Below are 13,434 nucleotides of genomic sequence, written 5' to 3'. Positions count from 1 at the left end.
ACCACGGAGCGGCGCTACTCCATTTGTCACTGTATAACGAGCGGCACTCACTCTTAATTGCCGACGTTCTGGGTTCGAAGTCCTTTCTTTGGAGGTTAGCGATACAGCTCTGGCGGATGAGTGAATCTCTTCTTATCCTCGAGGAAAGCCGTGCATCGCCAAGGGCCGGCAACACATGCAGTCCTTATATGTAGCAGCGGCGCCACACAGATTCATTCCATTCCTTAATATGCGAGTCACTATTTTTGAAGCCAACTGCATGCAGCACACGCCTTGTCTCTCTCGTTCCACATTTCGTAGTATGTATGGAGTGCGTTAGCATTCATGGAGCACAGTGTGCGTTATAGCGAACACCCAGTTACATTTCCGACAGCTGATGATACAGTAGCAAGGCAAAAGCAGTAGTGGTTTCGTTTTCGTACGCTTCCGCTGAGGCAACGTGCGCCGCGCCGCCGAAAGCGCCATCTCGCTGCTCTAGAGCAAACTGCTCCGCGAACAGTGCGAATAGGATGGAGTTGCTACACGCGATCGAGGATAATGCGGCCCTCTTGTTGATTGCCTTTACGAACGGAGAGAATCTCGTCAGTCGTGTCGTGAAGGCCCGTCTGGAGCAGAAGGGGGGTACTGGCACTGACAGGGAGACCTTTCGATATTTCGCGGGCCTTCTTTTATTATTGTTGGTATTATTGCGATAGTAACCATATGGACAATACAGGCAAATATTCGCCGTCGGCGTCGCCGTGAGGTTCCGCATAAAGCCCAATTGCGATAAGATCGCGCCCCGCGCGCTGTGAGTGCGAGAAGAAGGATGGTGGCTTATTCGTAAAGGCCTGACCACACGGAGCGCGGGATACGCTTCTCACTTAGCCTATACGTGAACGTACGCTCCTCCGAGTCCGTACGCGTGTGGACAATGGCGGCGAGCAGCCACTCCGCTGTGGAGAGGAAACCAGCGGAGCCAGCAGTCCACTCCGCAAATACGCTGGCCGCCCCAGCGTACCGCACATGCGCAGTGGGGTCCCCGCTCGCCCGCTGGCACGTAAACCCGCTGAGCTAACTCTCTAATCACGGGAACGAAATATATGCGTCGACTAGGCAGTTTCCAGAGCGAGCGCTGTTGAGACCGAGGAACGGGCGATAGCGTTAGCCATCACGACGAGACCGCACTGGGAATGCGTCATACTTCTGACGGACTCTCAGTCGGCATGCAGAAATTTTTCCAGGGCCAAAATTTCCAGGGCAGCACATCACATTCTGAGTGGCGCGCACCAGCTCCCACCATACATACAAATCGTGTGGACTCCGGGGCATGAGTCCTTACGCGGCAATCAGCAGGCTCACGCCTACGCCCGAGCGCATGCACACCGGGAGTCGCGAGGGGGCCACGCCGAGCAGTTCCATCTCGAACCCATACCGTTAACCTACACGCACATGCAACACTATCGCCTTTCACGCGTGAGGAAGCCGTAGTGTGGCGAAAACTGCAGTCACATATCCACATTTGAGTCTCTACCACGCCATACACCCTGCGCTGTATTCCAATAAATGCCCACACTGCTATCAATGCGCCACGCTTTACCACGGTTACGTCTCAACCTGGACCAGCGTAAACCTTGGACGTTTCCCACGAGGCAGCTCCTTTCATCAGCGTCGCCCAGACGGCGACAGTGCCCGACACCGACGGTGACGGGCAGACAAGGGTCCCAAATCGGCAGTGCGCATCCTTTGGGAGTTGCCCCGAGGCAGCCCCCTTTCATCAGCGCCGGCCAGACGGCGACAGCGCCCGACACCGACCATCACAAGCTGACGTGTCCTGAGGCGAACTCAGACTTTTAATATGCTCCTTATGGAGTGGGCTTCCGTACCAGGGGCTAGTGTACATAATGTAAATTAAACCATTTTTCCTTTTCCTACTATTAAAAAAGTATGGGGTTTTACGTGCCAAAGCCACGATCTGATTATGAGGCACGCCGTAGTTTTTGGACCACCTGGCGTTCTTTAACGTGCACCTAAATCTAAGCACATGGGTGTTTTCGCATTTCGCCCCCGTCGAAATGCGCCCGCCGTGGCCGCCTTTTCCTACTATACCGGATGTATTCATCGATGGGCTTGGTGGATTCTTGACCCAAACGTCACCTCGAGCCGCACCACCACATGGTATGGGCTTGCCCGAGCACACCACAGCCCACACCCATAGCACACCCTACCACACGGCAGTGGGGGGCAGCGTTGTCCAGCTCCGACTCGACGGACCAGCTCAACCTGGTCAACCGAGCGAGAAGGGCAGCTAAGGCCGGCCGGACTGAGGGCACCACCCACTGCAGAGCGGAGGGTGGTGCGCTCGTGTGCTCGTGCATGAAGTTTATTCTCTCTCTCTCTCTCTCGTCGCAGACGCGTGACGCGGAGCTAGGCGCGTACGATAGCCACATGTGGTTGGGCCTGCATGTGCACTGTCCTCACGCGCGACCAATGGTGGAGGTCGCGTGATGAAGTGCGCGCAAAAGGGGGTGCCCCCCCCCCTTTTAAACCGGATGTAGCTGCGCGTGGTGTACACGCGCCGGAGCGCATACGCGGCGCGTGCGACCTATCGTTAAGGTAATGTGCGGCGGGCGCAAAGTTTGGGCGAGCTTAGATGGCTGGTGGTTTCGCGCGCGCTGTCTTCCCACGCGCGTATAGCGTTGGATGTCGTCTAATCTCAAGTTTCCTAGACCAGGTGAAGCGAGAATCAGCCCGAAGCGTTCGCGGCCCGAGGCCGGCGCTCTACGTCAGCATTGTGACGTACAGCGATTGTTCGCGATCACCTCTTCATTTTTGCCTGTGCGCGTATGAATGAATGCTTGTTGGTTCATTTAGTGAGAGAATACCTACTGCAGTTTATTATGAACGCTAAATTTATCTTGCTGAAAACAGGCCTGTTCGATGTTTGTTAGAACTGCACACAAAGACAATAATTAACGAGTTTGATAATTAATTGGAATTAGTTTATTGAAGTGCGCCAACAAAATTATTAGCGGCTTCTTAACTGAACTGCACACATAGACAGTTTTAGCAGAGCGTTACCGTATACCGGCTGCCACGACTGCGCATGCGCGAAGTTTAACGGGCTCTGGTGAAGTTTACCGAAGTGCTTCGCCATGTACCGTTGTGCAACGACATGGCAGCACCAAGGCTTCTCGCTTCGACCCTAAATTCGCCCGTTACATTTGCTGTCCGTCGTGAGAGCAAGGAATAATAGCTAAAATCCGCTTAGTTACATCTCACGCCGAGGGCAAATTATAAGTGCTATATTGTATTTATTATTTAGATCGGTTAGTTGTTTCGAGAGACGCCATCGATGCAGAAAAGTGTGCCGATTTTTATTCAATACGGGTGTCACGCGGTGCACTTCTGATCGCGATCAAGCCCGATCCGGATCGAATTTCTCGGTCGTGATTGGCTCCTTTGCTGAAGCTGCCCGAGGGAACCAGTCGCAGTCGAGAATTTCGATCCGGATCGGGCCTGATCGCGATCAGAAGTGGTCGTGTGACACCGGCATAACAGGTGGAGCAGCTAGCTGCCTTTGGTAGCATACACAGTTACTCTAATACAGCGTTGATTGACGCTGAAAGTTGTGGCGCCATCTCTTAGGTGAAAGTCGACACACGTTCCAGCTCCCATGGTCTCCGATACCCGCGCGCGCCGGCAGGTGCACGCCAATCTCGAAGGCTATGTTCTAGCACACGCGCAGTCATGCTAGCCGGTATCGATATACGGTAACGTTTTGCTAAAGCAGTCTAGTATGTACTTGATTTTGTTCGCGTACAATTATCCATGTTTTTTTTTAAATAATCGCCCCACGTTAGCTGGGACTCTTTGTAATTGCGTAGCGAGATCGACCGGTTCCGCCAATGCAAGTCCTTTAGTAGTACCGTGAAACAGTACAGGCTGTTTTCTGTTTTTCTAGGCTAATGCATTTCTCGACAGTTATACCAGCTGAATTCTAAAAAAAATTTTTTTAGATCGACCGCACAAGTTGTAATCTCTGTGAATCGAAGCTTTCATGGAAGCGGTTACTTAAATGCAATATGCAGATAACTAAACGCGATGCGTTCAGTTGCCTTTATTGTCATCTGCGCAACATATAATCTCATGCGATGTTTATGCGCCGTGTCAGTCACAACTTCAGTGCGGTGCCATGTTAATGCGCTCACAATTTATGATCTTAAATGCGTACAGCACGACGCAGTGAAGACGCGAGGATCGACAAAGCGGTGAATTGAATTCTGGACTTATACGTGCCAAAAACGCGATTTGACTACGAGGCACGCTGCAGTTTAATTTTGACCACCTGGGCTTCTATAGCTTGCCCCCAATGCGTCGCGGGACACGGGCGTTCTTGCATTTCGGCCCCATCGAAATGCGGCCGCCGCGGCCGGGTTTCGATCCCGCGACCTCGTGCTTAGCAGCGCAACACCATATAGCCGCTAATCCGTCGCGGCAGGTTAAGGTTGGAGGTGATGTTTGTAGAGGGAAGAATGGTGAGTGTAAATGTACGCCGATGAGAGGCGTATACGACGCGAAGGACAGGGTGACTATTACTTTTCCCGTTTCATTCGTATACGTTTGGCCTAATGGAAAGTGGCGCGCGCGTGCATGCATGCATGCTCTCTCGCGAACGTTGTCTCGCGAGCACGTGACGTATACGGGTGACGCGAGTCACGTGCATATTCGAATGCAAGACAGCAGAACCAGCCATGGTCAGAAAAATCTTTGAGATTTCGCTAAACAAGTTACGGTTAAAAAAAGAAAACAAAAAAAAAGGGGGGGGAGGAGGGGTTCTGTGGTGTAATTGCTTGCCCCCCATCCAAGTTTGTGACTCGATTTATGTGGAGCTCTCTGGCATTCATGTAATGGGGTGCGAGAACGGCACCGCTGCGACCTCGAAACTGGATTTGGTCGATTATTTGCAAACATTTCCAGCTGAAGCGACCGCATTTTTTTTTTTTTTTTTGTCTGTTTGACGCATTAGCTTGGCAAATGATTGGTGGTCGCAACTATAGATCATTTTTTTCACATAAGTTACGGCCTTACAAAACCTGGCGCCAAGTTTTCAGGTATAATTACGCCGTTCATTTCATCTTTCACCAAACATCGAGACATTTTCAATATAGTCGTCGTAGCCTGAAATCATATGGCTCATATACCTTCGAGCGGGATTGGTCACACAGAGGTAACGAAATGTACACACGAAAAAGCAAATGAAAAAAAAAGAAATAAAAAAAAAACAATTGCAAATGGAACATTGCATAACACATGGGACAACAAAATTTTTATTTTTATAAATTGAAGTACACCATTGAGTCGGCAACCTTGGCAACTTAACTTTCCGGCCGCTTCAATGAAGCAATCATGTTATTAGATTGTTACAAGAAGAGATGTTAATAATAGAGAAACCAGATTTATGAAGGTAAAAATTCAGACGCCCAGCTCTAGAACGGAAGCTTGATACATTGTGTGTCGCCTCGCATTGTCGTGAAATGCATTCGTTTGTGTTCCACCTGAATTGTAGGCGCTATGAATTACTCATTGAAGTCGGCTTCCATCTCCTTTTCTCTTTCTTGCAAGCGCCCCGAAGCATCGGGAATGTTCTGGAACAGATCGATGCGACGGCGGTGCCTCGATGTCCTCCTCCCCCGCCGCACCAGACTGGTAGCGCCACCTTGTGTCAGGCGCGCTCAACGACTACGGCGGTATGCCATCAGTTACCGGAGGTGGCGCCGTGGGATGCCAGTGATCAGAGTAACTGTATATGCTCCCTTGGTAGCATATACCGTAACTCTACCAGTGATGTTATGGAGAGAAAAACCCGGTAGTCAATCAGAAGGCGGTGACCCCGGGGGTTAACTGTTTCCGTCTTCTGCCTGTGAGAGCGTAAAGAAGTGCAAATAGATGGTTAATATGCCTATAGACTCTAATGTCATCCGTACGCATGTGTCCATATGTCATTGTCCCTATAAAGCCGTCTTAATAATGTGTTCGCTGCAAATCTCTTGCCTGTAAAATGCGTGCAACTACCCACGCCGTCGTCTCTCTGTCTGCGCAGACCCCGAACACCAATAGTGTACCAAAAATTAAAATACTTGCAGCAGGTAAACATCATCATTCATCATCATCAGCCTATATTTCTGCGGGACGAAGGCCTCTCCCTGCGATCTCCAGTTACCCCTGTCTTGCGCTAGCTTATTCAAACTCAGGCCTGAAAATTTCCTAACTTCATCACCCCACCTATATTTTCAGGTAAACATAGGAAGGAACAATTAAGAAATGATGCGATGGAGCTAGGTATGCACCACGCCCAGCGCAACGTACGCATAAAAGCGTTGAAACAGGGACCTGAACCTGGCATTTGCTTCAGCGCACCAACCACACCGTCAAACGATACACTTTCATATCCGACTCCCACCTTTTACGAGATGACGCATGACATGCGTGGCACAAGATGGCAAGGTGGGATAGTTGGTTAGGATAGTTGGTTAGGTAAGCAACACTGACTAAACACGGCAACGCGGCACATCGCGATGTTTTCAATTAGAGCACTGAAATCAAACTACTGGCCCCGTTTCTGCAATAATGTCCTGAATTCATGACGTCTTCATGAAGTCATCAGATTCTTTTACGGAATTTAGGGAATACGTTTTATTCAACGTCATCGCCAGCAGAATCAAAGCTGTCAGTAACCGGAACATAAGGAGGTAACGGGGTTGCACAGCTGTCAGCCAGCTGCAGTATTTTTCACATCTAAGTTTTTTTTTTTTTTTGTTTTGTTTATCGACGTCAAAACTTGACGTCGAAACATAGCGCTCGGTCGTCGTCAAGGACCCCGAATATTATTTGCCCCCTTCAGCGAGCTCAAAACAACGCTGCGAGCGCGTCGGACGTGACACGCGTCAAAAGAGTTTTGAAATTGGCGCGCCGCGTCTCGAATGTTCGCGACGCCTCGAGAAGCTTGGCGCCGGCGGTCGCGAGGCACGCGAAACAGCGCGACATTTCGAGAACGTCAGACGAGTTTCGAGAAGCTTCTCGTTCTCATTTCCGCGTCGCGGTGGCGCTAGGTTCCACCCAGCTTCCTCTGATTCGTCGGCTAAAATCGTGACGTTTCGCCGCTCTCGTTCTCGATTGGCTCTGGCGACCGGTGACGCCCCGGTTACGTCACGCACGTTGTCCCTCTTTTTCTCGTCTCTGCCTTGCTGCGTGTAGGTGGACGAACGCGTTGCGAGTTTTTTGCGCTGTGGGGGTAGCCGATAAATATGAGCTACAGACGAGTGCCGTTTCAGTTTAATCCCGACCGAAGCTCGGACGAGAGACGATCGGAGATACTGCGAAGATTCGGGTTTCAGCCCGAAGAGGATAACAACATGTTCTACGAGACAAATTCGCCCTCATGGTCGACGGACTGGGCCGGCCGTTTCCACAGGGTAAGTAGCAGCATCTCTCTCGACATCCCGTTCGTCGTGCGATTGCGCAAGCAGCTGACAACGCATTTCGCGCCCAGCGGCTGCATTAACGCGCCTTCCTCGCCGCGTTTGTAGGGGACAAGTCTAAGCGTAGTCGTACTTTCGCGTGTCAAGCAGCATCGATTCTGCGAACGCATCAAGCATTCTATAAATGGGCCAATAGTAACGGGAAACTGCTGTGGCAGCGCACGGGTGTTGGCCTGGCTGCGTGATTGGCTTGGCTATGATAGCCCCGCATTGATTTGGCCGCGCATCGGCCGTCGATCGTCTGTTTGAAGTGCTCCTCGCAGTCGTCTGCTTCACTAATCCGGTTTCTCTCTAGGGCTGGCTAGCAAGTAAGCGTAATCGTTGCGTGGCGTGCGAAGTCCAGTCCAGAACCAGTCGAGCGAAGTCCGAGCAGCGAAGGCTCTTCGTGCAATCATCGTCTCGCGCGCCGCGTAACCTTCAAGCGGCGCTGTGGCCGGAGACCTTGAACGCTCGCTATGTGAGCTGCAGTACGGGACTGGCCGGCGTAGGCAAAGCAAATACAGAAAGACCAGCCGAACGATCCCGCTTGCTGGAAAAAAAGGCGAGGTGGAAAAGACGCCGAGGCAGGGGGAGAAAATTGCAGTTCATAACGGATTGCCGAGCATGTGTGGGGGGTTCGTTGTTGGCGGCTTGGTTTTTTCGGCAGCGCGTTCGACTTTCTTGTTTTCGTTGGTTCTTTAGGGCTGCCGCGCCGACCGTTCTTTTTTTTTTTTTTTTTCGGAATATTTTTAGACGGTCAGCGAAGTTGCTATTTTGCGTGGTCGCTTGCCTCCCGCAGCGTTTGGGCGGTGCGACGTCATGAGAGCGCTACGCCATTTGACAGGCGGAAACGTCGCGAAAAAAAAATAAAAAATAAAAAAAAAGTGGAACGGAGTGCGGGCGAGGTTAGAGGAGGGCGCCGAAAAAGAATTTTTTTTTTTTCCTCTCTTCTGTTCGTCACTTCCGTTTCGACGGTCTTCTGGTGCGCGCTGTGTGTGCTTTTTAAGCCGTCGTGCTGCGGATCATCTGACTAGGCGTTTGATCGTCAGCCTGCTTTCTTTTTTGACCGGATTTGGAAGCGTGCGCATCGCGGGATATGGCTGGACGGAAGCGAAAATCTCAGGTGCATAGACTTTAGACCATCTGCAATGCAGCGAGCTTGTACCTTCTTGTGCGATCGAATTGTACCCTCAATAGAGTTATCAGAAGAAGCAGACGACAGTGTGTGCTGTCACGTTCAGGCTGTAATCTCTAGTACAGTTCTGGGTTTGTGTGAGCGTCGCATCAAATGCTGCAAACTGACCTGTTATTGCTTTGCTTACGGCAGGTAATTTGCTATCGGAGAACTTCTTCGATTAATCTGCTGCGACTTTTTGCCAACTCAGAGACCGATTAGTCAGAAGCAGACGGCACTACGCGCTCTCCATCTTTGCCTTCTGCTCGGCGATTTGTTGCGTGAAGGTCACCTCTCCTGATTAACCTTAACTACCTTGTTTTGTTCTTGTAGTCCCCGCGGAGTGACTCATGTACGAGCCGATATATATACACGGTTGTTCGTTGTTGAAACGAGTAAATTCCATATCGTTTGGTAATCCGTGCCTCGTCTCGTGGTTGCCGCGACGTTTATTTTTGCCTGACCTTTCCTTTTCGTTTCTCTGACGCAGCCCGCCTTCTACGACGACCCGGAATGGCGCAACACCAGCTCCGTGTTCGGCAACTCCGGTTCCATGCCCGGCTCGCCGCAGTCTTCGCGGGTGCGCCGGGGTTGGACCACCGAGTTCGACGAAGGCGGCGTGCCCATCAAGGTGGTCCACGAGACATCCGGGGGCGGCGCCAGCAGCCACGACGATGCCAACGATGCCGCCTCGGAGACGTCGTCCCAGGGCAGCCGCTCCAGCTGCTCGAGCGCTCGCAGCGGTGGCGGCGGAGCTAACGGGGCGTCGTGCTCCAAGTCGCGCCACGAACCGCGCGTCCACCACATCCCCATCATGGTGGAGCCACGCACTGGTGCCTCGAGCAGCAGCACGGGCTACGCTTCCGACGGTGAGATCAAGCCTCAGAGCCAGGCCAGGAGGACGTTCGCTGCAGGCCCCAGCCCCAAGGAAAGCCAGCAACAACAGCAGCCTGCTTCCGGAGAACCCAGGAATGTCCACACTATACCAATCGAGGTGGATGGGTACCCCATGCAGGGACAAGCCAGGAGCCCGTCGTCTCACAACCACCACCACAACGAAGAAATGGCTGGAGAGGCGCAGAACGTGCGTACGGTCCCCATTGAAATGGACTGTGGTGACGAGGCTATGGCCAGGTGTCGGGTCGACGATCCAATGGACGAGCAGGACGCTGGCGAAAAAAGTTGGCCGCACACGTTCCCTAGGCAAAAGTGCCAGCAGTCGGCCAGGCGCGGCCCGTCGACGTCCAAGTCGTCGTCAGGCGGCAGGCTAGGACCGCAGGCTGCGCCAGCAAAGCAGGGCTCGGAGCCGCCGCAGCAGCAGGAGACAAAGAAACAGTCTCCAGCCGAAGAGCAGATCCGAAGGATCAGCCTGGAGCTCGCGGACCTGCGGCAGCAGGTCTTGAATTTCAATGGCAGGCCCGGTGACAAGCAGTATAAGTTTCTCGATGAGATGCTGACGCGACTCATGATCAAGCTTGATGCTGTGGACCCAGCGGGCAGGGACGACGTCCGCCAGTTGCGCAAGTCGATGATCAGGGAGGTGCAGTCTGTCATCAACTTGCTCGAGGGCAGGCCGTCAGCGGGTGCACTTGTCGAGGTTGCATCTCAGGATGTCGAAGAGCTTGGCAGTGAAGTCAGTCAATGCAACGAAGATGGAGACAGCGACAGTCCCAGCGATGCTACTGGTGCTGCTGCGGTAGCTGCATCTGCAGCCCCCGAGGTGTCGCCTGAAGTGCCACCGCCACCTGCTGTCCAGAGGGTTGGCAGTAAGGACGAAAAAGGAGACACACCTATGGAAGTCGAGGCACCGGCGACTTCTGAAGCCCAGCCACCACCAAGCGTCGAGATGGTCCCAGCCACGTCCGGCGGCAGCGCAAGTGCAGAAGAGCTACCACCTGCACCCGAACTCCCGACAATTCCGATGCCTGTCGACATTGACGCTTCCCTAGCTGGTTCCTCTGGTAACTCGGCAGAGGGGCCCACTGCGGGATCAGCAAGCCCCTTCAATGAACAAAACCTGTCGTCTCTAAACAACAGTGAAGTGGAGAGTACGCATATCGAAGGCACCATCCCCACTGAGCACTCCGGCTCGACAGAACTCTGAAGAGGGTTTCTGACAGGTTGTCGTGTCACAGTATTGCAGTTAGGTTCTGTTAAAGCGCGGGACAGAATCGGAGTTGGCCAGAACGCTTGCACGTTGCTGTACGGCGCAGCAGGTGGCCTTGCTGGAACCAAAGTTTCTTGCAATGACTGACTGTACATACTGTTGTATCTAAGTCAAAACGATGCGTGTATATAAATTGTTTTTGCCACATGTATTTAAAAAGTGTGTTATGTTGCAAGTTGTTATAATAAATGTCTAGCATGTCTTGATGCACTCCATGCCTGCTTTCTTGTTTTTTTTTTTTTTAAGACGCGCATATATATTCCCATCTCTGCGAGTATTCAGTGCAGAGGAGGGCAGAATAGTCTGCAGATCTTGAAGGGGCTATATAACCCAGTAGCACCTCGTGATTGTCCAATTCAAGCACCTTTTTTCTCCTCAGGTTGGTTCTGTGGGCAGTCAGAACCTCTCTGTGGCCCAAAGGGGGAAGCATGGCATAAATAAGCAGCAAGTCTGCTTGCACCTTGTTCTAAGAAAGGTCAGCTGATCTCGTGTTCCTCGTGAGCAATTTCATTGCAACATTGCGCGCGTCCTGCAGGACCCCAAAAAAGTTTGTCCAGTCCATTGATTTAAATGAGCATCCAACTTGTGAAGTCTTAGAGCAAGCACTACCTGCACGTTGCGTAGCGACAAACAAATGAGAGAGGGTTAAGTGAAAACCCTAAATTCTACTGGACTAATTTCCTGTGGATCGCCAATACCCTTTCACTAGCACGTAATGATTTCATTTCCGTAGGTTAAGCCGTACCTTCAACGTCAAAGCAGACCTAGGTCCATATAATATCACAGACCATTGAGACATCTGGCGTTGCTTCTAGTCAATATCCTTTTGTTGACAAACGTTTTTAAAAGGGGGCTCTTGTCAAAGTGTTGGCTCAAGGCTGCTCCTGGTTCGCCTACTGCTGATCATTACACAAACGAAGAACGCTTATTCCCTTAGAGGACGCTCGAGTCCCATATCTAGCCAACCAGCGAGTACAGTGTATACAGTGCATTTACTGTATACGTATGCTATGACACCACTCGGCTTTCCGGCATGCGGTCCCGTGTCACCTCCACCCCCCCCCCCCCCCCCCCCCATTTCCTAACGTACATTTTGTATAGTGAACGTGAAATAAATGGCCAATCTATTTTTGCCTGGGATTCGGCATTTATTTCTGTAAAAGAGAGGCAATAGGGTGGCAGTTTGAGATGTCACATTTTTCAAGCGTTCTAGAAACTGTGCCGCTATAGACACTGCAAACTCTGGGCCCACAGTTAGCAGCTCCAGTATTATACATTAAAATGATACACAGTAACGGCCATCGGCCTGCACCCCCTGAATGGGCTGCACCCGGGGCGGTCCACACTCCCGCCTATCCCTCTAGGGACGCCTGCTGTGATGGTACGTACAGCCGAGCGCCTCCGCAAAGAACGCCTCTATACAACGAAATGCCCAGTATAAAGAAGGAACGATTCTGCGCCTCTTCTGTAGTGAGATGTGCCTTGCGTGACCCTTTATAACGAAATGACCTGTATAACGAATAATTTCGGAGGCCCCCGAGAGCTTCGTTATAACGGCGTTCGACCGCACACGGTGCTTATGCGTAGCGTCAGAACGAGGCGGCGGAAGTCTCGGCCATGATCTGCACTCTCGTTGGAATGCATTCCACCACGGCACGTACCCTACTCCACGCTGCCGCCGCTACATCGATATCCGGGCAGCCGGCCCATTGTCCTATAAGCGCCGCTTGCATACGCTTCCTGGTTTGATGTTTCCCGGTCACGGTTGGTGGGGCAGGTGTTCCCGTTTGCTTGGCGGGGCAAGTGAGAGAGAGAGACGTTCGTCCTTGAGGCCACGTCGCATCCTCTGTTCGCGCCTGCGATCTGTCACGTCTGTTTCACTTTGGTTACATTCTGCTATAAACGCGCGGGCGCAGAACGGCGACAGACAAGATGCTGGTGTGCGGTAAACCTCTCAAAAGATCAAGCGCGAATAGCGAATCAATCTGACCTCCCCGATTAATCATAATTGCGGCGCCGAGCTAACCGAACACGAAAGAGCAAAAATAAACTTAGTTGTTATAGTAAAAATTGCCCTTCCATAATTTACGCACGCACAAAATAAAAAAAAAAGCTATCTTGCCGTGAGATGAGGATTGGTGCGCCATAAAAAACGTAATACGGGTGGCGCCCTCGCCGTGAAGTTCTCGCACTAGCACGACGTGACGTCATGTATCTTTACTGCCCCTACTTGTACCTAGTATACTTCTTTATCGGTGAGGATGAACTACACGTTGCAGTCTAATGAAGGACCTGGAGACTGGAGATTAGCTAGCTTCAAGAACTTATACTCAGCCGTAACGGCCCGAATGCAAGAAAGACGTACTTTGAAAGCTGTGACGTCACAATGACGCCTCCATTTTTCTCTTCTAGGGATCAACCTCTTGCCGTGAAATTAGAAAATAATGTTTAGAGAGATAAACTTACCAGTGTAAACTATTTAAGAGGAAGCTATAGCTCGCGGGCTCCTATAGATGGGAAAGGAGAAATTGTTTTTCTCGGCAACCGCTACACCATATTTCACGAGGTTTGTTGCATTTAAAAGAAGACGTTAA

At 51.5% G+C, this 13,434-nt stretch overlaps 1 protein-coding gene across 1 annotated transcript; it reads left to right on the top strand.

Moving 5' to 3' along the window:
- The first annotated feature begins 7,211 nt into the window (after positions 1-7,211).
- Positions 7,212-11,050, top strand: LOC119453132 (BAG family molecular chaperone regulator 3). The gene is made up of 2 exons (XM_037715135.2): positions 7,212-7,454; positions 9,164-11,050. The coding sequence occupies exons 1-2, from the start codon at positions 7,287-7,289 to the stop codon at positions 10,775-10,777; spliced, it is 1,782 nt and encodes a 593-aa protein (XP_037571063.1). The 5' UTR covers positions 7,212-7,286; the 3' UTR covers positions 10,778-11,050.
- The last annotated feature ends 2,384 nt before the right edge of the window (positions 11,051-13,434 follow it).

Source organism: Dermacentor silvarum, chromosome 5, assembly GCF_013339745.2.
Source record: "Dermacentor silvarum isolate Dsil-2018 chromosome 5, BIME_Dsil_1.4, whole genome shotgun sequence".
Taxonomy (NCBI): domain Eukaryota; kingdom Metazoa; phylum Arthropoda; class Arachnida; order Ixodida; family Ixodidae; genus Dermacentor; species Dermacentor silvarum.
Note: the sequence above shows the minus strand (reverse complement) of the source record. Positions and strands in the feature narration are given on the sequence as shown.